At 37.7% G+C, this 24,847-nt stretch overlaps 1 protein-coding gene across 1 annotated transcript in view; it reads left to right on the forward strand.

Moving 5' to 3' along the window:
• Positions 1-24,847, forward strand: part of GAS2 (growth arrest specific 2) — a 120,204-nt gene that overhangs the window by 64,600 nt on the left and 30,757 nt on the right. Inside the window, exon 6 of the mRNA XM_008686894.2 lies at positions 1,997-2,104. Within this exon, the coding sequence (XP_008685116.1) occupies positions 1,997-2,104 (108 nt within the window). The remainder of the gene's footprint in view (positions 1-1,996; positions 2,105-24,847) is intronic.

The raw sequence follows: 24,847 nt of genomic DNA on the forward strand, positions 1-24,847 counted from the left end.
AAAAAAAAAAAAAAAAAAATAGGAGACTAAAGAGGGGGAGCAAAAGAAGAAGGGGAAGAAAGGAGAAAAGAATAAAGAAAAAGAAAAGTGGACCTAAGATATCATATCCCGTGAACAGTTTCAACAATAAGTACCAGTTTGAAACTTTCAGTGTATCCTCACATTTCCTGAGGGTATTGTGGAAAATTGGAAAAAAAAAAAACTAGGTGACCTTTTATACGGGTAATCCATGCCACCTTCTTTAATCAAGATATCATGAGAGAAACACACTGAATATGGAGTCCGTTCAGATTAATATATTCTCCAGACGTCCTGATAGAGGGAATCAGCTGTGATTAAAAAAAAAAAAATAGGGTTGTTTTGAGTTCTCTGTTTGCCTTTGCTCACGGTGAGTGTGTTCCCACACAAGGAATTGAATACAGTTCTAAGAAACCATTCTTACTTTCTTCCTCTTCTCCATCAACTTCCTCAGTCTGGGGATGAGAGATAGTATAATTCTGAGTAATCAGGCTCCTCTCGAAATCCTATTTCAGCAGAAACTTGGCTGAGTTCCTGGCCAAAAACAGAACACCTGCCAGACTGACTTATCCCCAGGTAATACAAGAAGCTCAGATGTCATCAGTCACTGTTGACTTAACAATGTATTTCCACTACCCACAGTCTGGCCCTTGTCTCTTCCATTTCTGCCTCCACCTCTCACACAATGACAAAAAAGCCCTTGATTTTAAAAAGCAAGTCCATTTTCAAAGCTAGGAAAGCAATGGAGAAGGGCAGGTCACTTGAGAATATGTTTCTTGTATTTTCTTTCATTTGATACCAATAGTTTCTGTGTTTCATCTAAGAACACTTCAAGATGGAAACACTTTCCATACATAATCGTGATTCTCTTCTCTTAGCAGAGGAACTACTCGAACACCAATTTACTGCCTTGCCCAGTTCCTTTGTGGCAGTGAAGCTATGCCAAGCATGGCTCTCTTAAAGTCTGGGCCATGTGTTTTTATGATGCTGACTCTAATTTTCTGCTGGATGGCCAAAGTCCTTTCTCCGTTCCTCCCTCCTTTCCTCTCTCCCTTCTTTCCTTCCTTTCTTTTCATGGAAGCCCTTATGTGGTGAAAAGATATGGTATAAATTAGCAATGGTATAAATTGAACATAATTTATATATATATAACAGTTTTACTTTAAAAACATTTTTACAAATAAATTTAGAAAAAAATACACATGGTAGAACTCAGAGAACTGCCCACATTCACTGACCCCACTGTACCCTAGAATGTGGTTCATGTCACTTAGATTATGTATTTTTTAAAGAGTTGGGAGATGGATAAAATAGAGATGAAATCTGATATTCAGACATGGATTCTATACAACATGTAAATTGTAAGATACTGCCACAAAAGTGGGTTTTGGTAGGTGAGAATTACTGACATAGAGTGAATTGCTGGGTGACTCTGGGTGAAGTAGAGATGATTTCCTAAAGGAAATCTTAGAATTCCAAATAATATGAAATGGTAGGCTCATTTTTTAAATAAAATAACAATTTAATTCTCATTTATTTTGAAAATAGTAAAATTAGTATCATTAAAATTATAATGAGGAGATTTTACCCTGTTAACATACATTCTATTCTAGCTTCAGTATGTTTATCTTGGCAACCCAACGTGCACGATCCTTTTAATTCTCCCCAAATGAGAACCTAGCTAATTACTCCTACAATGCCGATTGATTGCCCGTCATTATCCTCTAGCTTCATTACTATTGTCATCATCCAACTTATGCCTTAGTGCAGTTATTGGCCTTCAGAAAATGCTTTCAGGGCCTGACTTTTACATAGTTAGGATTTAATGTAATACTTCTGTGCTCATATCATGTCCGTAGTTTGGTATAGAACAAATTTAGAAGCATTAACGGTCCTGGAGCCTTTGAACCCACGGAACAAATTAATCTTAATGGAACCTGATTAAGGAAAATTGAACTAGTATGCTCTTCTCTTTTAGGTGAAGCGAATTTCTGAAGATCCTCCTTGCAAATGCCCAAACAAATTCTGTGTGGAGAGACTTTCTCAAGGAAGATACCGAGTGGGAGAAAAGATCCTCTTCATTAGGGTAAAGTTTTACTTTTCACTTGGTATCTTGTCCTTTCTGAGACTATTCAAGACTTGAGCGGGGGATTACAGGGGAACCATGACCCGTAACTAAGCAGGAACTTCTCCTATGCTACAAACAGTTGGACTTGAAGGTAGGAGGTGTGAACATTTGTTACTATATTATACATAATTACTACTGAGGGCTAAATAAATAGAACTATCTTTCTCTTTTTACATATATACAAACACACACACCAAACAGATCATAGAGATCGAGTACAATGAGAAAAAGAAAAATCAAATTCCTTTTTTTTTGTTTATATATTTCGTCTCAAAGGAACTAAACACTCCCCCTGCCCCCCAGGCCCCAAACCCCATGGGAAACAGAAACAGTATTCCGCCCTGGTCTCCCATATCCCAAGTTTGGGAAATGATCATCCTATTGGTCCTCGTAACTTTTCAAATGATTTGAACCTGATTTTTTCAAGAAGTTTGGGTCATGAACTAGAGTGAGAATGCAAACTCATTATAATGGCATAGTTAATTAGTGACTGCCATTTCTTACTTTGTTTTCTGGGTTAGAATAAAGAAGCATGAATGTGTGCCAATGAAAGTTCTGGCGGTCTCGGTCCATTTTACAATCACTTACGATCATTAATGTCCACTTTACTAAAGAGAAATCGGACTAGATATCATGAGCAGTTTTAGGTTGTTATTAGTGGCTCAAAGTAACATTTCATGGTTTTCACTTGTGATCTTTTTTTTGTGTGTGAATAATCAAGATAATTTCATCTCAAAATAAGTTTGTGACATTTCCTAAGACCAAGTTTCTTCTTTTCAAAAATAAGATGAAAATATAACACTAATTACTATATTCCTAGAAATTAGTATTTTTCTGCCATATTTTTTAGTCCTTTCCTAAAGAACAGAGGTTATGATTCAAAGGAACTGTATTCTCTCATTTGAATAAGTTAAAATATCTTGCTTATTATTCTGTTTTGTGGAGCAGAAGGAATGTGCACAGCAAGAACCATCAATGAAAATTCATAACAATACTCAGAACCAGTGATGACCCAGTATTAATTTTGTCAGTGTAGGTTTCTTAACTTCAACTTTTGACTGAAACTTAGTCATATGACAAAATTTTTTAAGGCTCTCCAACATGTTATTTGAAGAAAAGTTTGATCGTAATTAGCCTTCAAAAATAATGTTGATCCTTTTGTTTTTTAATCTAACTTTAGGGCCATTTTTATTGATTTAAAAAGAAATTTCCAAGTAGTAATTGCTATTTTGCTTTGTAATGACAATGAGAAAAATATAATGATATATGACGATTAGGGGTTTGAGAACAAATCTGGAAAATGGCCTCACTAGATAGACAGTTGCCCTAGTATTCGCTTATTGTTCTCTTGTTTTTTATTACAAAAATAACACATGTGTTAATTTTTGCCGAGCTGCCTTATTTTGCTTTAATACATTAAAAAATAATAATTTAGCATCTCTACAGATGTGTTTAAATTTTACTAGGTTGACCTTTCTCAGGTCAACCTTTCTCGAGACCCAGATTTCTTGAGAATGTTAAGCCCTAGAGCCTAAAATCAAAACCTAGGGTTTCATTTATTTGTGTAATTATTGCTTTTTATTTTAGAAGTGTTGACAAACCCATGAGTAGGTACTTTTCCCTAGAATATAACCTAATATCTTTAAGCAAAAATATGTATCACATATGTCTATTTGTGTCAGGTCTTCCATATTTAGTCAATGGTCAGAGAATTTGATATCCATATTTATGAATAAGATAAATTTATATCATCTTGGACATTTAAGGCATTTTTTCAATGCTCTGTTTTTCTATTTAGAAAATGGTTTCCTTTTGGTGAAATTCTTTTCATGTCTTGTTTATAGAGGAATTGAGATTTGCTTTACTGAAAAAAATTGCATCGAAGTCCTGAGTGATAGCATTTGATTTGAATATCGGTTAACATGGCATACACATACTGCACACATTCAGTTCCATGCTCCCAGTGTTCCAAGTGAACCTGCAATCAGAGAATTAACTGGAATATGGTCATTCCTGATTGGCCCAGCAAGTTACGGCATCACTCAGCTATGACAGGGGCTGTAGAACAGTGCTGTAATGACCTGTACTAATCCCCTTCTCTTTTTACACTGTCCACGGGTAATTCACACTGTTGTTTTTTTAATAACAGGTTTTACTTTATTGTTTATTTATTTTATTTTTTTATTATTATGTTCAGTTAGCCAGCATGCAGTACATTATAGGTTTTTGATGTAGTGCTCAACGATTCATTAGTTACATATAACAGGTTTTACTTTAAAAGTGGCCCATTTTTTTTTCAAATCCTTTTGAAAGGAAACTTACTGTCACTGCATAAATTGGAAACTAAAACTATTTGTCAGCAAAGGAAAATATCCATTACTATGTACTCATTGAAATTCTTATCCTTCAGACTGCTAGGGGTCCATTCCCACCCTGATGGAGTAAACTGGTTTTAAAAAGGCCCCTCTCCTTGTCTCTGTTTTCCCTAGAGGACTTCACCTCCCATTCTATTGAGTTTAGGAGCTGAAATTTCACATGTAGACCATATGCACATTTTATTACATGTTATCTCCCTATTTCTTCTTCTAAACTAAATTGATAAGCTAAAAAAGTCTTATGGGTGTGTATACACTTTGATTAGTACTTTTTGATTTGTGGCTTGGACTACAATTAATTGTCATTCTGCACTCACTCACTGTAAGGAACTGACAGTTATGATCAAAAATACGTAGAGGTATTGGTTTTCAAGTGATCATATGGTTGTTCCTGTTAATATCTTAACTTTAGGTTGCTCTGAATACCTGGATTAAATACGAAGTGCTTATCGTCAGAATCTCAAACACGCTAGGGGAGTGATTGCCTCACTGTCTCTCCATTGCAGTCCTGTGTTTCTTATGTTTGCATTTTTAACATTGACATATTTTAAAATTTGCCTTCTCTCTTTTGCGACTGCAAGGTGTGGTCATATTTACTACATAATATAAGCAGATGCATTTATACATATTATTATATAAAACATACATACAGTGAAATATACATGGTATATTACACTAGTGTTTATGCCCTAGTTTTCTGTCCATTCTGAGAGTAGCAGTGTCTTCATATGGTCATAATGAACCCATCCACGCAAAGAACAATTTAGGGTCAAGGCTTGTTAGGACTGTTGACTTAGCTCTTACTTAAAGATAACACAATTCCTGAAACACTAACTCAGAAAAAAAAATCCCTTAGAAAGTCATAAATACAAGATTCTCTTAATCTTAAAAGATTCTCATATTTTTACTCTCAATCTACACTTCTCAATATAAGCCAGAGTTAACAGGTTCATTGCCAACTAGATTTCAAGCTTTGTTGACAACCCCCAATCACTTTACTTATGTATGGTTTTATGGTTATTAGGTATCTGAACACAACTTCTCTTTATACACTCATGGATACAATAACAACAGATAAGAATGAAAAATACAAGAATGTTCGCAGATTATAGAGAAAGAGCTGGGAAGACATTTTCTGCAGAAGATATCTTTGCTAAGCATACGTCTTATCTGTGGGTTCCCAGAAACCTTTGTATGAATAGCTACTTTGCATATCTGGCTGTCTAATGTTTACTTATATACACGCATCTATATGCTATGTGGGCATGTTTATTTATATGCATATGTCTCCATTTAAGGGTGAGGAATTAATCTCTACCCAGATATAAAGAATCCTTTAGTACAAGGGAGAACCTCTGAGATTTTCAATTGTGGCTTTTAGGCAAACATGCTAATAATCTCCTGCCAAAGTCAGAATGCTCTTGTTTCTAACTTACCAAAAACAATTTTTTGAAGTCAGATTTTTGCCCTACATCTTCCAATGAGTGACATTGTTTTTGACCTATCTGTTGGACAAGCAAGTTAAGTGCAGCTAATTTGTGTCTACATAGTGAAGATACACATTTACTCCGCTCCGAGGTATAAATATTTCAGTTAGTTTTCAGTGACTTTTGAAATTGGACAATGATGATAAAAGCTCCTTGTTGATTTCTGTGGTAACAGATGTTTGGATCTTACCACTTAGCCATGGTATATATCTTTGAAATATAAATAGGTAGATCTGAGGCCTCAAGTTGTGATTTTGAGGAGAAAAATATGAATCTTCCATCGTCTTAGTTCTTTCGGTTAGTTGGTTTCTACCCAGGCTTCAAGTATCAAGAAGTCAGGTGGCAATATAAATTTGTATAAGCTTGTAGGAAAGGTTTTCAGTAATATGTCTTAGATGCCGTAAAAATGTACGATTTGGTATGTCAATCCCAACTCAATAGTGATAATATTCCATATAAATAATAGTAATTATTTCCTGAGCCTGGCTGGCTCAGTTGGTAGAGCATGCGACCCTTGATCTTGGGGTCATGAGTTCAAGTCCCACGCTGGGCATAGAGTTTACTTTAAAAAAATAAAAAATACACTAAAAAAAAAAAAAAGGTGATCTCCCAGATAAGCAGCATTGGCATCGTCTGGGAACTTGGTGGAATTGCAAATTCCTGGGCCTCACTGAGGTGGGACCCAGCCACCTGTATTTAAACAAGCTGTCCAGGTAATTCTGCTGTGTGCTGAAATTTGAAACCACTAATCTACAAGATGGGAAGAACTATATGAGGGAAGAGATTTGTTGTACCACAACACAATTAGAAATAATTTGCATGTCTGATCATGGAAAAATATAACCATTCAGATGCTTGCAATGATCATTTTGAAGACTTCTATGTATCATTGGGAGGAAATACTGAAGATATGATGTTAAGTAGAAAAAACTAGACTTTTAAATTGTATTTACATATAAATTATCTCTCTGTAGAAATTATATATAATTATGATTAAGACTTGAAGGGAACAGGATAATTATTTAAGTTTTTAATTGTCGAGGGCATAGAATTATGAATGAACTAATTTTTTGTTCTACATTTATTGCTGGTGTTGACATTAAAAATATGAACTCTTTAAGAGCAGAAAAGTCAGCAACCTGATACAGTTGCAAATTTGAAAAGAAATAAAGAGTCTTCTAAAAGGTGTCAGATTAATTAGCTGATTGCTCCTTTTTCTGGTCATCAGCTAAGCTTCCCATGTTCTGGAAAAGGGTAAGGAGGCTTTATTGGAATTGTGGTGTTGTTTAGATGAGGGAGGAGTTTGAATTTCACTGTGAACTTGCAGCATATTGTTTCCTTGGATGAAACTCTCACCTTTGCTTATCTTTCTGTACTATTTTATCTCTCCATTTTGAAAACTGAATCAGACTGTTTTGGGTTAGCATCAGGAAACATGCCGACATCTGGAGAATGTCCCTTCTCTTTGCAGACCCCATCAGTGAGCCATATACTCAGTTTTCTCTCTCCTGATCATTAAAGCTTTAATCCTTTGATATCCCTTTAACTTATGGCTCAATTATTAGTGACATGCAAATGGCTTAGGATGATAGGCTGATCTCTGTTAATGCTTGAAATAGATGTCAATGGCTCTAATGAGTAGAAGATCCACGGGGCGGGATCTTTACAGTTAACATAGTTGCTCTACTGTCCTGGTAGTAGGACTTTCTGGCAAGAAATAGCAAGCCAGTGGGATCCATTCTGAGGTAGCTGACTTCCTATGCTACTTGATTTGGGCACTAATATGATGAATAGACTTTGACTTAATTACAATTTGTCACTACCCTAACATTATACTTTAGCAGGGTTCAAAGTGTGTTCCAAGGAAAGGTGTTCAGAGATATTATTTGTAAAGAACAGTTTAAACAGGCATCTTTCGGAACTCTCATTATTGAACTGACTCTATTAGCCTCTGTCTGAGCGCATGATAGATCTCATTTTAACCTCTCATCCTGGCGTGGTAGATACTGTTGCTGTTCCCATTTTACAGATGAGAAAGTCGAAGCATGGAAGTTGAATAACTTCCCAAGGTGATAAACTAATGAGCGGCAAAAGTGGCATTCACAGGCCTAACTCCCACTCAATGCTCTTGACCACAAAGCAATACTGATTTATTTATCTGAGATTATCTGGGATTTCTTGGAGGGTTTAATATGCTCATGTGATCTACTAACTCCTAGAGTGAGATGTATTACGTAGCATTTTCTAAATGTATCTGACCATAGAAATGTTCCCTCTCCTGCCATTTTTCCCCCCAAAAGCATCATCTTGGACTAGGAGGCCATGAAAACATACTTTGGGAAAAACATTATGAGTTGAAGGAAGTGAAAAAAAGAATTTGTAACATAGAATTATATTGAAAGTTTTATACCTTTTGCCAGGGTTAAAACCCATCTATCTTAAAGTACTGCTAAGAATTATTGAATTTATAGTCATTTTTACCTTCAAGTTCCATTTGGAAACTATGATTCAAGGAAATGACTGGAAAATCCTTAAAGGAAAAACAGCTAAAATGTAAGAAGTATAATTTGTACCAGGCATTTCAGCAGGGACTTTCTATGCCTTGTCTCACTGGATTCTCTCCACCTCACAGCTGGTTTTGAAACTGCTTTTATCTTTTTGTTACAGATAAAAATACAAAGTCTTAGAGGGTTTAAGGTCTCAAGTAAGTAGTATGATGAACAAATTGAAATCCCAACTGCCAAACACATAACACACTCCACTCCAGGCTGCCTCCCTGGGGCATGTCCATTAAATGCAAATATTTTATTCACGAGGCTAGTCCTCTAAAAAGGACCTGCACCTGTTACAATATATTTAAGGCTCAGCTACATAGTAGTGTATTCCTTTCATCATTTTTACTTTAAAAATACTCCAAATGCAGAGGTCATTAAATTGCATAATCAATGGTGCCTGCTTTTGTAAAGAAGGGATATAATGTGTTTCCCCGACTGTATTATGATAGTGATAGAAATTATAACAATATTTATTAGGATTAGGTGTTTACTTGTATGCCAGATGCTGTTCAAAACACTTTATATGGCCTACGTTGTTTAATAGGCAGAACGAAGCAGAATTCTCTATATTATAAGATATATTATCTGTCCTGGTATCTTTTTCATAGAAATCAGAATTTAATTCTTCTATGTTACAGTAGAGTCTTGTGGAATCTTTTTACTAATTGTAGATATTTTTTAAGTGGATTAATATTATGTCAAGGGATTTTTATAGCAGACCTTCGTAGTTGGGTAAAACCTTCATACGGGGTTCCATGGTAACACTCTAATGGTTCAAGGTATTTTTCCCCCACATTTTGAGAAATGTGACTACTTAAGAAGCCAGAAAAAAAGACAATGAAGAATTTAGTTGGAAGTCAGCAAAGGAATTTGAAATCTTATGGAGTCACCTTCTTAATACTATGTTTGAATTAGATCATCTCCGATCAATGGAAAGGTCAAACACCTTGTTATTGATTCTTTGTAATTTCTTATTTACCATATAAATTCTTCAGGTTTATACCTGTGTGGTAAAGATCAATTCACTGTAACAAACCAAGCAAGAGAGGCATACAAGCTCGGTTGCCATAGCAACCCAACCTGGCAGTGTCTTCTGGGACTGGCTCTAAGGGAAGGTCCAATGATAGCGAGTGATATTACTTTCTCTTCTGTTCTTATGACACATATTGATTTACTGTGAGTAAAAAGTAGCATGGTTCAAATTGCATACCTTTCCTGGTAATGAAAAATGGCCTGTTGGGTAAAAATGCAAAGGAGTTTTAAACAAGGAGCAGGGAAAATGAAACTTTCATTTATCTTAGTGGAAACGTTGCAGAAACAGCCATTACTCAGCAGCTGGATGTTGAAAATTCATTTTTTGAGTAACGTGAATATAAACCTTTTATCTAATTTGCAATTTATGCGAGTGGTGATTTTGATTTCAAATATCTCATGGCTCATATTCTTTTCTATGAAAAAAATATGGCCACGTTTGCCTCTGATATATGTAAAATCTCAGGCAGCCTTTACAGTGGTCTATTTCATGGTGAGAGAAGCATGGCTATTATTAGAACACGAGGATTTCCAAATTGGGTCCCTTTCTTTGCCCAACAGCCTCAAAACTGAACTCTAATTCAGGAAAAGCAAGCAACTGTGTTTAAAATGTATTCAGACACTTTAATTTCAGATTTCAAATTCTTTTTTTTGGGGGGGGGGTAATATTTTGCTCCATTAAAGACACTTCCATTTGTTTGTGATTTATTCATGTTCAATGACGCTGGGCTAAGAACATGGATATAATTTACACTTTGGTAACACATCTCTCAAAGGACTTTGCAAATGTTAGTAAGTACTCTTCACCTCTTTCTTGAGAAAGGCATAGATCTTGGATGATTGCAAAATAAATAGTGATTAACCATTGCTGTAAAACATTTAGCTGATGGAGTACTGTCTTTCTGAGATTTATCGCTTGAGTTTGAAAATCTTTAAGCATGGAGAAATTCAAACTTGACTATGTCCAAGATTGCACCCAATATGACATTTGACACCACTTTTGAATGCAAGAAAAAAATGCAATTTAATATCTCTTACAAGAATGGGAAGATTAGCTAATATATTGGGACAGTTCTCTATATTCTTATTGGAGAACTCACTGCTCCTTTCACTGAAATGTTAACAGGTATATCAAGTGTGAAGAACAATAAATAAATGAGAACTCAAAACCAAAGATCCCTTTTCCCTGAGAATTTGTCACTATGGGCCACTTAGTGAGAAGGTTTTTAAAAATTGTGTGCACCTTTCAGCTGACCTGATAAGCATTTTAACTCATCTCCAATGGGATTTGCCATGGATTTACCATGCCTTTAAGTTGTACAATACACGTGTGACCCTATTTCACCTCGAATCTCTTTCTTTTGCCATTGCACTCCATCTAAATAAACGAACAATTTTTTTCCACTGGCCACAAATCAAAATTCTTTAAACTTACAGAAGCATTGGAAAATTAAATGTCTTCATTGAAGAAAAGCACAGATCCTATGATCTGCATTTTCAGTTTCTGTATCACTACAGCCTTCCTGCCATTAAGATAAATTTGTGTGCGTGTGTGTGTGTGTCTTATATAGTAATATGTGTGTGTATATGTGCATATACACACACATGTATGTATATGTAATGAAAAGGCACAATATTGAGTTGAATTAGTTCAGTGATTTGGCATTTTGATTGTTAAAAGTTCTCAAGTCGATTTTTCAAGTCAAGGATTTTGTAAAAAAAAAAAAAACACCAAGAACCTTTATTTTGTCAATTTCTTTACGTATACTATTTACCATTCACTGAATGTTTTCTGCGTGTCAGTTGCTTTTCTAAGTACTTTCTTTGGATTCTTTTATTTAGCCCTCATAACTGTTTGAGACAAGCACTACTATTATCTCTGCTTTAACAGTTAGGAAACCAAGCATTAGTGAGTTAATTACTTGCCAGAAGTCACAAAGCTCTACTGGTCAAACTTCCTTTGAATTCGACATATCCGTTTTCAGGGCCCATGGTTTTAACTATACATTATTCATTCTGTTTCAGACCATCTAGTCTTTTGGCAAGTCATGTGAGTATTCCCGCTCAACTTTTCAGCATCCATTACTAAGTGACGGGCACGTCACGTGCCGCTCCTAATTTGCGTAGGCCTTTGTTGGTGTGCTCTGAGATTGAATAGCTCAACCCTGTTGGAGTGTCGAAAGAGAACCCAGGAAACAAAGAGTTATAAAACAATAACACCCCCCTGAAAAGAAATCAGAAAAACCAGCCAGAATGGTTTTAACGTTGTTCAACATATTCATTGATTTTCTTTTCAATATATTGACCAGATTTGAAAAGTCTTCTGGAAGCCAAAGTTTATCCTGGGAATGAAGATACTAAGGAACATTTTCAAGTTACTGTAGTTATATATTTCCATATTTCCATTTCCAATTTGCTTTTATGCAGTTCAGATTAAGAGCCTTAATCTAATTATGTAGGAAAGGATTTCCTACACATGCTAGGGTAGAGTAGGGAGGTGAAATTGTCTTTTGTACCTTTTTATATTTTTATTAAAGGGTCTGAATTAGACTTATGATGAAGGGCAACCCGAACATTTTTGGCATAGCGATTGATGCTTTTGAAAGCAAGTTCCCTAAAAATGGATGCCAAGTGATTCTTTAATAACATTTGTTTCTAACTTTTTGTCCTGGTACTTCATGGCAGTAGAGTAAATCTTACTTTTGTGTGATTTGTAAAGTATGTTCACCTGTACATCATCTCACTTTATTTTCATTCCTGCTCTGTGGGAAAAATCAGTGTGATTGTTAATTTATACATCTTACTGGTGAGGAAACTCTAGGTAATAGAGATTAAATAACTTTCCCAAGGTAATCCAACTAGCAAGGGGTTTATCCAGGGTTAATAATATTATATTTTTTTATATAATAAGTTCCATATATTTAAAGTTTCACAAAATAAAATTTCCCTTTGAGGTTTTATTTTTTATCTTCACATAAGTGAAAACACTTAGTTGTTTCCTGTGTTTTTAATGTAAGGATCATTGGCCTTGCTTGCAAAGTAGACATTTCATAGTAATGAGATTGTAACATTTATAAGATTTTTATCTTCCTTCCTTTTATCGTCATCCCAACAAGAACATTTCTTGGTTTGTATGTTCTATGCTGATATAAATGTGAATGACTTTTAGTGACTAATATCAATGATTTTTTGCAAAAGGGAAAGAAATGAAACAATTATACCCCAGGTGTCATGTTCTTGAATGATTGATGAGTCTTTTAGAAGACAAAGAAGAAACCAGTGAAATATCTGTCGTTGTAAATTGTACATAATTAGGGGTGCCTGGCTGGCTCTGTCAGTCGGTAGAGCACAGAACTCTTAATCCTAGTGTCGTAAGTTCAAGCTCCATGTTGGGCATGGAGCCTACTGAAAAATAAATAAATAAATAAATAAACAGTACATAATTATTTCACAGGTTCAAGTTGCATAAACAGTTTGTAGCAAGACTCATTAAGAGACACTTTGCAAATGTGGCCATCCTGAGTTTGTACTGAATGTGGTCAAGATGGTGGACGTTTTTTATTGCAACATTGACTATAACAAATTAGGACTTGTTTATTTAGTGTTATCTTTCTCATGAAATCAGTTAGTTAAGTGTCTGCATGACTCGGTCATTTTAGACTGCCTTGCATTTCTCCTCTAAACTTGGCATTTTGAATTTCAGTTCCTCACTAAAAACATGAACTCTCAGTCCTGCACCCGGAAGGTGCCATCATCACCTAACTGCCAAGCCTTTCATTGCAAGAACCTTACTGACTCACATCAAATTTTAGTTCAATGGAATGGTGTGTTCCAATTTTACTAGTATTAACATTTTCATTTGAAGCTGGGTTGTGTGCTGTTTTGGAATATATTCTGCCAATTCCTGCCATCTTGTTAGAAGCATACTAAGATCTTGAGGAAATCTTTGTATAGATTTTGGGAGGAACAAGGTATAAGAATTTGGTTTTAACATTGGCCTTAGGATATATATACTCAATTCGCTTTGCAGTAAAAATTCTGGTGTTACCAAAAAAATTCAAATCCCAGTGAGTTATTTACCAATATGTTCCATTTCCCTAAAAGAACACCAGCAAGAAATCATTACATTATGACATTAGTCTTCTAGTTGTAGCTTTTTTTTTTTTAAAGATTTTATTTATTTATTTGACAGAGCTAGAGACAGCCAGCGAGAGAGGGAACACAAGCAGGGGGAGTGAGAGAGGAAGAAGCAGGCTCCCAGCGGAGGAGCCTGATGTGGGGCTCGATCCCATAACGCCAGGATCACGCCCTGAGCCGAAGGCAGACGCTTAACCGCTGTGCCACCCAGGCACCCCATTTGTAGCTTTTTTTTACATTGTCATTTCTTCTACGCACTTGCTTCTCTTACCAACCTCTAATCCTCCCACACTACACTCACATTGTTCTTCTAATGCTCTTGCCTATTATAAAGAAATGCCTTCTTTTTACCCCAGAGTTCTTATAATCTACTTGGTCTTATAGAAAAATTTTAGGGAACTATAAACTCCATAGAAAAAAATTATAATTACTTGAGATACCTCCATTTAAAGGGCTTTTTCATTCTCTTTTTAAACCAACCCATCCAATGTTAGATCCATTGTTTCCCTTGGTTAACAGTCTCTTTTATTCTGAACATGCCATTTGTCATATTTTTTCTTGAAATCCAGCCTCAGAGAATATGTGAGGCAGAGATAATTAAGTAGTCTGTCTGAAGGCTCATTTGAAGGCAGGTAAAGGGCAGGGATAATTTTCAAATCTCTTTTCCAACTTTGGCATTAGGCATAAGGTCTCCAAGGGTCACAGTCTAAAATGGCAACACCAGACAAATAGTTACCCATTAATTTGTCATCATCCACCAGTGTGTTAGCCATGATAATGTTATCCAGTCTGGGTTTTTTTTTTTTTTTTTTTTAACAATCATGGTGTTTTGAAGTCCTGGTTTGACAGAAAAACGATGAAAACTTAACCTTAGGAATATTGTTAATGTCTCATTGCCTGCCCACCTGAGAGGACTAAGGCTAAGGTGGGCTTCAGCCTTGCACAGAGGGGCACTTTGGACCCCACAGTATATGCCACCAAATTTCTTTCCCATCATGATGTCCACAAAATGCCTTTCCTCTATATCTGCAGTCAACATGACAAGGAATTAGAAATGTTCTTGGAAGCAAAGAGAGGAATGCCTCTCATAATCAGCCTTGAAAACCTATCTATCTCCTGTATTTACTCAATATCTTAAAACGAAAAAGAGATTTCCCAGTGAATACTGAAAGAATTCCAGAGAAACTTGAATTGTAATTGACATCTTGGCACCAAAATTTGAATAAGACCTTCCTCATGTACAGCATTCTTAGATCTGATGGTAACACACTGGCATGTGTCAACTAGAGGAAAGGTAAGGATGGACTAGTCTAAGTGTAAAAGTTCCCTGTTTAAATAATAAAAAATTACAGCCTTGATAGTATACAATCATGGGAAGGGAAACAAATGTTTCCCGAGAATGACTTTACTTTGGAACTATGATGCTTACAGAACCTGGATACATCCTTTAATTCTGATTATAGAATTTTCAATAAACGACTTTTCAGGTAAGCTAGGTGTCTCCTTGTGAGTATGTGACAATTGTGAGATCAGAATTCTACATACATTTTAAATTACAACAGAAGGAAGTGGTAGAGTATCTCATGTGTCACACAATTTTCTGAGGGTGAACAAAATGGTAGGGCCTTGGGTAAAAGCAAGATGCCCAAATGAATAAGGAGAATGGGCACCAGCAAAGTCAAAACAAGATGGCATGATTTTCCCCTAAAATAGGAAGTTTCATGCATAAAATAAACACTTCATTTACTTAATATTCTCTAGGATTTCATTAGATCTTCTCTAGAGTGTGGTATGCTTTTCTTATGGAATTGAGACACAGACTTGATGTCTGTTTCCACAGCAAAATTATTTCCTTGCACGTATCTCATGTTTATAATAAGAGCTCTGAGCAGGGACAGAAAACTGAAGGACCCCAGAAAATGGATCGTTCCATCATCTGTGTTTTAAAATGTCAACGGCTGGCACTGTCTACAATTCCCATTCCATGTATGCTTCTGTTATCACTGACCGTGGATTACTAGGCAAGAAACCTTCCCTTCACTCTGGGATACTGGGCAATAGAGGAATCGTTCTTACTGCAACTTGACAACAAAGGTTTTCGCTAATCTTGTCACAAAAGATCCCAGTTTGCATTTTCAGGTGATGTTCGCGTGCCTCTCTGCAACGGAGACGAAGAGCATTTTATGAACTTCATATCTTCTTGTTTCAGTAGGGTCTTCATGGTTGTGACTATGTCTCCACAGCCAAAGCAAAGCAGACATTTAAGGTAATTACTTAGATAATTAAGGGGGAAACCTCTCCACTTTGCTTTCACTGTGGAGCCTTGGCCTCCAATCAATTGAGAGAAGTTGGGCACCCAAGCGTGAATATTGTACCTGCTTTAAAAATTTCAGCGAGGTCTTAAAATGCTGTTTCTTCTTTGGTTTTCCCATAATACTTTGTAAAAATAGCAACGTGGGGCTTATTGCACATGGGTCGCAGGCAGTAACCTAGCGATTTCTGTCTTTTCTCAGTACAATTTCCACGCTCCAGGGTGTTCCTTCACTGAGCTTGTTATTAGAATTATTTGAAAGTATAAACCTGGATTTGGCTTCTGTCTCCCATATCTGCTTAGTCTTTGTTTTAAAATATTTAAAAGAATACACTTGTGGAATAAAAATGAAACACAATATCATTTCATATTATTTCCATACTATTCCCATTGCACAAATTGCCCTTTGTGGTTTAACACATGGAACTTCATGGACCCCTGCCAAATTTTTGCTTCTGACACCACACCTGACCTCCCAGTGTATCAGCAGGGCTTTAACGAACACATGTGATTTACCACTTTAGTACAATAAAAGCTAAAGAGGTTGGGAATGGAATTGGGCATGAATTTGATGCCTTGAGGTTGCCAGTGTAAATAGAAATGCTCCATCTTTTTGGTTTTTAAATTATCAACAGTTATGATCTAGAAAACACAGCTTACTCAAGTAACTCTTATCTATTCCACATAGACATAAAATGGTTGTTAGAAAAGCCCCATTTTGTAAATTCTCCTTTAAACCAGATGGCTCTATCTTGAAGGTAATTATGAGAATTAGTCTAGATTTCTAAAGTATTGTTAAATGTATTTCTTTATCCGTGATTTGTCCCATGAATCATTTACCAAATACATGAGGGTGCACTCTGTGCGAAGAACTAGCAGAAATCCTGAGGATACAGTCTCTCTATAGCTCTGATTCTTTGTAAGGATTGTGTTTAACAATGTAAATCATGGTCATATACTGCTAATCATTCTGCTGCTGAAATAGAATTTAATTGGTTGTCCGTATTAATAATTGACAAGTAAGAGAGAGAGAGATGAGTTCCTGTAAAGTCACTTCCAAAATCTTCTCAATTAACCTGAGAATGTTATAGAACATCAGAGTGTGGGACCGAGTTGGGGGGCAGAAACACTGAGGGGTAACTTTCTTTGGACCTGTTGCAAGACACTGCATAAGCACTTTGTGAAGCCAGTTACTACTAAGTGAAGGGGAAATCTAAATCAGGTCCGCTAATCTGGCTGTGACAACGTCGACTCCCATCTATCACCAAAGATGATTGAACCACTCTTCTTTCTGTCTGGGTGTAGTGTCCCTCATTGCTATGCAGATGTCACTTGGGTAAAGAAGAAGAGGTTGTTCCACAGGTTTTCTCTGTTCAAAGAATATGAGTGACTATGTTCTTTTCACCACTCACATTGCTACACCTCTCCTTGTTTCCCTGAAAATTATTTTCTTAAAGTTTTAAAAAATCCACGATGCCTTCTGAGATCCCACTAACTTCAAAGATTTTTAAAGGGGCATGTAGATTGCACTAGAAAGTCAGGAATGTGATTACCTGCTAGTCCACATCACCATTCTTCATATTTAAGGGTGAGTCTCTACAGAAAATCTTTGGAGTTAGTATGATCAGAAGGCATTGGGGATTTTATAGGGGAGTTTTGTAATGAAGCTGGCATGCCAGTTCTTTGGGGGAAATCCACATCTCCCTTCGGGGAGGCTAACACCTGTGCAGAGTTCTCTTCTCCCTTTTTCTCTGCCTTCTTGTCTTTCCCCAGAGAAGATGCATAGAGGAAGGGAGTGTACTTTGCCAAGTTTTGTAAGGTGTCATCCCTATCCTGGTTCCTTGTTCTTCTTTCTCTATAAGTATGGACGTAGAATGACAACACTGGCATTGTCCTCATTGGAGTGAAAGGAGCTAACATCAACATCTAGACTTGCTTCCTGGAGGCATTTCTTGGAGGTCCTGTAATGCCCAAAGAAAGAGTTTGGAGCTAAGCTTTATCATTTGGTAGATACAGTCCTTCCAGGAGTTATTTCTTCTTTGACTCTTGAGCCCAGGAGGTTCCGGAAAAGTACTAGGAGCTTCCTAGATAGTGGCAAACAGGATTTAGGAAGGTTTGTTACAGCTTGGACCCAAGGGCTGACATCTCTGGAGGCCAGCAGAGACCAAACCCCTAATACTTCCTCCTCCTGGAGGCTGTAATCTGCCTCTTGTGGTCCCACTTTGCTTTCACACTGTTCCCTGGAGGGAGCTCAAGCTGGGGCTTTTCTGATTCCTGCGGGAGAGGCTGTCAAGCTATCTTCTTTCTCGAGTGTCATTAGCCAAGTCTGCACCCAGTTTCTAGTTTTCCCTGCCTCATTTCAGACACCTTTCCACCGGTGGGACTTATGCTCTAATCCTCTTCCCTCTTCATAATCAAGGCCACACCTCAATCCTAGTCTCTCCAATTTAGACCACCTTCGAATCTGGCCAGGTCTATACAGGCCTAGAATTGGCCACCTGCCTTGGGACTTATTTGGTATGAACTGTTGTTCTCTCTGAAGCAAGATGGTCTTTTCTGCCTGCTGTTGTTGGCACCTGTTAGATCAATTCTTTTTACCCCCAAAATGTTGCTTGCCACAGCAGGTTATAAAAAAGATGGCATGCATCATGTTAACCATTTAGATTACAGCACTTTCCACATAACCAGAGGCTAGTGCAGAAGGTGTTCTGGTACTTAAAAGACGTCCATCCAGTGTTTGCAGCCTGGACATTGCTAGTTTAATACATCAAAGTTCCATTTTCATTTTATGCACAATTTCGTATGCAGTGATCTTCAAACCTGTCTACTCTGTAACAAGTATCTCTCCACAATAACCCGGTGCTTTCTGCTATTACCCGGTGTTGGAGCTACTCCAAGGGGTTTATCTTCATCTGTGCTCTCTCCCCGACTTCTTTAAAGTGAAGGATTTCAAAACAAGAGTTATGTCTTGGATTAAAATATAGTTAGTGTGCCATTTTGAATAGAACACTTCCACCATATTTTAGAAGAACAATTCCTGGACTGTTTTTTTGTTTGACAGCAAAGCATTTGAAAATTTATCTAAGAGACTCATAGTTGAATTGCTTTGGGAGAGTGCTTAAGGCAGAGCTTGTATCTGGACTTTGAGAATTTAGACCATTTTGGGGGTGACATCAAAATAAGTTAGAGATCTACCTTTCATTAATCTTTCATGTGATACATTTCTTGGGGTTAGATTTGGAGCTGGAGTTCCCAATAGAGCATTACCTAGCCTAGGGTTTTTCTGTTAATCTGGACTTCAGGAATCCAGAAAGGCTATTGGGGGAAAGAGAAATCTGAGATGAGACTCGGGGAATAAGCTGAGGTTAACAAACAAGAGCAGAAGGAAAAGTGTTTCAAGCAGAATCAGAAAGGAAAGAGCACGCACGAGGGCTCAGAAGCACCAGAAGGAGGGGAAAAGGAGAAAGAGAAAGGAACAAAAAGGAGAAAGAGAGAATGGGACATTATCAAAATTCCTAGAAGCACCGCCTTCAGACCAGAAGTCAAGGGGAGGAGAGGGTGAAGAGAGGCCTGTGGACAAGGGGAGAGCTCGGTAGGCAGGTACGCAAAGCCAACTCATGTTATGAGAGCTTTGGCTTTCTCCTGAAGGCAGTACAGAGATATGAAGCACTTTTCGATGGGGAGAGATACGAATAGATTACATTTAAATCCCTCAGGCTGTAGTGCAGAGAATGAATAGCAAGTGTGTAACACTGGACCAATACCTTCCAACCATGTTGGCTTGGTAAGTGGGCGGGTCATGACTGTGGCAGCTCAGCCTGGAGACCTAGCTGATAAAAACCTGAAATATAATGCATATTATGGTCTACCGGGTGAGGGTCTCTATCTTGGTATGTAGGTTACTCAGAATTGAAACACTGTGTGTCCCTTAAACAGAATATCTAAAAAGCAGCATGTTGATTTTGGCTTCTTCTGACGCATCTGCCTGGCAATGGCTGGGTTTCAGTAGGTCAGAATTTCCGCTCGTTAATAAAGAGTTTCTTTGGTGAGAATTTTACATAGAATAAAAGCGTAAGTTACTCATAGAAACTAAGAAAGAATGATGGGAAATAGTGTTTTTAGATCTTACAACTGTGGTGTTTTCTTTTTTTTTAACCTCTGGGTAATATCAATCGACAGGAGTCAAGTAAATTAATAAAAAGGCGCAGGTTGGTGCTCCTATCAACAAGGTTTTAGAAATTTGTTACCTTAAGCTCTTATTTTCCAGATGTTACCCAGTTTCTCAGTTCCAGGTCTGCCTGGTGATTTAGTGCGTATTTCATTTAACACAGCAAGGCTATAAAAAATACAATGCTCTGCCCCCAATAAGCCCAGCAGTGAGACCAAGACCTTTTCCATGAAAACTATTCCTTGGGCCAAGAATCCTCCCCAGAGTATTCTTTGGCCATTTACAAATTTCTTTACATGAGTTCATTACGTATTTACCCAGAAAGCAGTGCTTCCAGATGTGTGGCCAAGTTCAGAGCTTTCAGGGGTACATGTTAATGCAACTTGTCCTCTCCGGTTAACTCAGTGAGTGGTCAGCAACAGATACGAGGTGCCTAAGTCCCAGATACAAGTTTCATGGTTAGAACAGCGAACAAAACTGTCTCCCATCACATTCTGTTGTGGGGAGACAGACAATAAATAGGGAGGGCATGGGTCAGATAGTAAAAAGCCAGATATAAATATCTTGGGCTTTGGGGGCCATATGGTTTCTGTCACAATTACTCAACTCTATGGTTTTAGCACAAAAGCCATTTAAGACAATGCAAAGTGAATGATCGTGGCTGTATTCCAAAAAAACTTTATTTATAAAAGTAGCATGAGTGCTCAATTTGTCCTATGGGCCCAATTTTGCTGACCCCGACATAGATCAATAAATAAGTAGGCTGTTCTCATGTACTAATAAGCAAAAGGACAGAACAGGTTGATACAGAAGAGAGGGACTGAATGTGTGTGTTTGGCATCAGTGGTGCTTTGTGATTGGGTGAAATCAATATCCAGACGGTCGAAGAGCAAGTTGATGATGTCATCTATCTTTCTCTTAAAATATATATAAAGCAGGCGCCTGGCTCAGTGGGTTCAGCTCAGATCATGATCCCAGGGTTCTGGGATCAAGTCCCACATCGGATTCTCTGTTCCACAGGGAGCCTGCTTCTGCCTCTGCCTCAGGGACTGTATAGCCTGACATGTACAGGGATTTAATAATTGTTGCAGTCTTGTTGAAGAGAGTTTCACATACCTTCCCGTAAGGCCCCAGTCTTCATTAATTTGTATTTCCTCTGAATTTCCATGGTATATATTAAATGATGGTACTAAGTGAACACTGAGAAAATACAACATTGGTCAGTATGTCTTTTGTGGATGTTGCTTTTGGCTGCACTGAAGTGTATGAACCCTGGTTTTTTTTTTTTTTTTTTTTTTTTTTAAAGATTTTATTTATTTATGTGACAGAGAGACAGCCAGCGAGAGAGGGATACACAGCAGGGGGAGTGGGAGAGGAAGAAGCAGGCTCATAGCGGAGGAGCCCGATGTGGGACTCGATCCCAGCACGCCGGGATCACGCCCTGAGCCGAAGGCAGACGCTTTAACGACTGCGCTACCCAGGCGCCCCATGAACCCTGTTTTATACTAGTTTCTATCTTAAGTGCCTAGTTTGGTGTCCTTATTTTGTTGGCCCACAATAACCATTAGGTTATCATATCATGAGGATTGGAAAAATTAAAAAGGAATGTAGCTAGATAGTCCGACAAGAAATGGCCCCACTTGACAATTTGCTTTCACAATGTATCAATGATGGTAAAACATTAATTGAAGAAGGGGCATACTTTTGAATCTCAAGTGGTCTCTCTGTTAAGGTCTGTAGGATTTATTGTTTTCTGTGCAGTTATTGTTAAATTCTGAGCCATACCAGAAATCAGAGAGTACAAGTTTATCAATAAGATTATTGACTGTTAAAGCATGTGGAGTAATCTGTCAGACAAAAGATATAAGGAGCTGAATAGCAGTTATGACTTAGACCTCAAAGATCCAGTTGGGAAGGGATCCAAGAATTGATAACACAAATAAAACCAAAAAGACAAAATAAAGGTTGCCATAAGACAGGGTATGACTTCAACTACAGATTCAGCAGTTCATTTGGCAAAAATTTGCTAAGCACCAACAATGAGCTGAATGCTATTCTGGGCACTGATGATTTTAGAGAAAGGTGGATTCATGTGCATTGGATTTATCTGGAAAGCTTTCAAAGAGAAGGTGGAAATTCACCAGTGTTTTGAGAAATGAATGGGATTTGGATGTCGGAGAGCATTTTTGGAGGACAATAGGGTCAGCATGGTGGAAGAATAGGAAGAACTCAAAAGATGTTTAAATAGTGAATGGGCCAGGTTAGCTGGAGCTCCTGCAGAGAGTTTACGTAGGGAATAATGTGATAAAAGTATGCTGGGGGCAACTGTGGGGGGCCTTGAAAATAAAGCCAAAAACTGTCCATTTTGACCTGAAGGCATTAGACAGCAACCGAAGGTGTTGATCGATAGCATGATAAAATTGAAATGTAAGGCAATTAATTTGGGAGAGGTTTATATATAGAATTATTGATTGCCGCAGGAAGAAACTATAGGCAAATGCAACTAAGTAAGAGGTTATTCATAGGATATGAGCATTAATTAAAATGGTGGCAGAAAGAATGGAGAGAAAAATGTGAATAGTATTTTGAGGGTAGGCTAGATTGGATATAAATAGAACAAAGAGAAGAGGCAAAGAAGACACTAGATTTTTGAAAATGATGATTTTCTCATGAGAAATTACCTTTTTCCCCCAAAAAAATCATAAAAAGAAACATGCTTACAAGAGTCTCTGAGGTCACTATGATTCTGCCATCAACTTGCTACATAACTTTGACCAAGTTATTTAAAATCTCTGTAAGCCGTCTGTAATGTGAATTCTAACAGTACTCATTTCGGAGAACTGAGTGTTCATTCATTCATTCAGCAGATATTACACAAATTATCTTCTAGCTCCTGAGAGTAGAGTGGTGAGTAAGATACAGTCCCTCACTGCCTTTCAGGAGAATCCTCTCTGGTAGAGACAAATTATCTTCAAGTAAGCAAATACACGAGGTAATCTGGGGTTCTGGTAAATGTCGAAAGGAAACATTTCATGCAATAGAGAATGATGGAACTCAGGAGGGGTTACTTAAGTAAAGCTCTAAAGGACGGCCACTCCAAGGAGGCGATCTTTGAAGTAAGACCTAAATCAGGAGAAGGAGCCCGGCTTGAGAAGAGCAGGGAAACATGACAGGGACAGCAAGTACAAAGCTCAGCTTATTTGAGGAGAAATGTAGCAGATTTTTTTTTTTTTTACCTTATATTTTAACAGTTCTGGAAAATGAGACCAATTAAGGTGTGATTCTATAGTCCTAGTGGTGGGTCATCAGTCCCCCATGGGTGGAAATTGTAGCAGATTTAAAGGGGACACCTGCCCTCTAGTGTCCTCCCTGGGTTATTTAATCCTTTCTTAGGATTTTCCCACCTCTTCTCAGTGCCCTGGGGGATGTTAAAAGTGGTTATGCATTCACTGGTTCAGTGAAAGGCATTAATATATGTAGGAAACAAAGAAAAAAATTCTGAGAAGCCAGCTTCTGTCAAAGAGCAGATTTATATTTATTTCTTTATATTTGCAAATGAGAAGGCTTGGAGACAGAGGGGAACAAGAAGTATTCTGTTGAGAGGGATGACTTGCATATTTTGGTCTGGTCTGTTCATTCTTATATAAACTAGGGCAAAACAATGGTCCCATTAAGTGTTGTCTTTTCTCACTTCAGTGTTTTTCCTTTTGGGGTGGGAGGGACGAGAATCAGGGAATACTTTGATTCTGGTGTGGGTGTAAATTCTAACTCCTCACCCACAAGAAAAATTCTAAAAAATGGGCCCTAGAATTTTCTTCCTGATGAACTCTTGTCCCCTTTCTCATTTTTTTGGTCCATCCCCCTAGTTTAGAGAGTGATGGGGAGACAATGGAGAACAAAGTGGAAGGTTCTGGACCCTGACTTCCTCTAACCTTACCTCTGGTGTCTTTCTTGCTCTGTTCCAGCCACTGGACTTCTTTTATTTCAACACATGTGTTGTTTCCTCAAAGGTCTTTGGAAATATTGTTCTTTTTTCTGGAATGCACCTCCTCTCTCTGCCCATTGCCTAACATCTCACCGTTTAGTCATTACTCCTTGATGTCTTGTTGTCCAACGAAACTTCCTTCCTCCTCATGTTGGGCCCTTGTTAAATTCGGTTTTTCTGTTAGGGTTCACTGATCCCAAGCACCCTATACTTCTCTTTCTCCACCAGTGCAGACCGTAGGGATATGACTCGTGTTGTAGCTGCTCACCGATTTCTCAGTACAACGGACTCTCTGGTACTTGCTCTTGCATATGGCAGTTGCCTAATATTTTCAACTGTATTGCCCTGAAACAGACAGATACTGTCAAGGCATAATGCAGAATTCTTGAAAGTTGAAAGACTCTGAAAACGAAGATGTGGAAAAGTAATTTCATTCTTTGGCTATAATAGAAACAAACAAAACAGTGGCGACTTAAAGCAAATCGATGTGTATTTCTCTACTGTCAAAGCACAGGGCTGCTTGCATGACTGTGCTTCTCCAAGTCCTCAGGGACTCAGGCTTTCTCCAGCTCAACACTCTGCCATCAGACACATGGTCTAAGATGTCTCTGTGCCCCAGGCAGAAACGTGGAGGAAAGGATGATGCAGGGA

This window comes from Ursus maritimus, unplaced genomic scaffold, assembly GCF_017311325.1.
Source record: "Ursus maritimus isolate PB19 unplaced genomic scaffold, ASM1731132v1 scaffold_23, whole genome shotgun sequence".
Taxonomy (NCBI): Eukaryota; Metazoa; Chordata; class Mammalia; order Carnivora; family Ursidae; genus Ursus; species Ursus maritimus.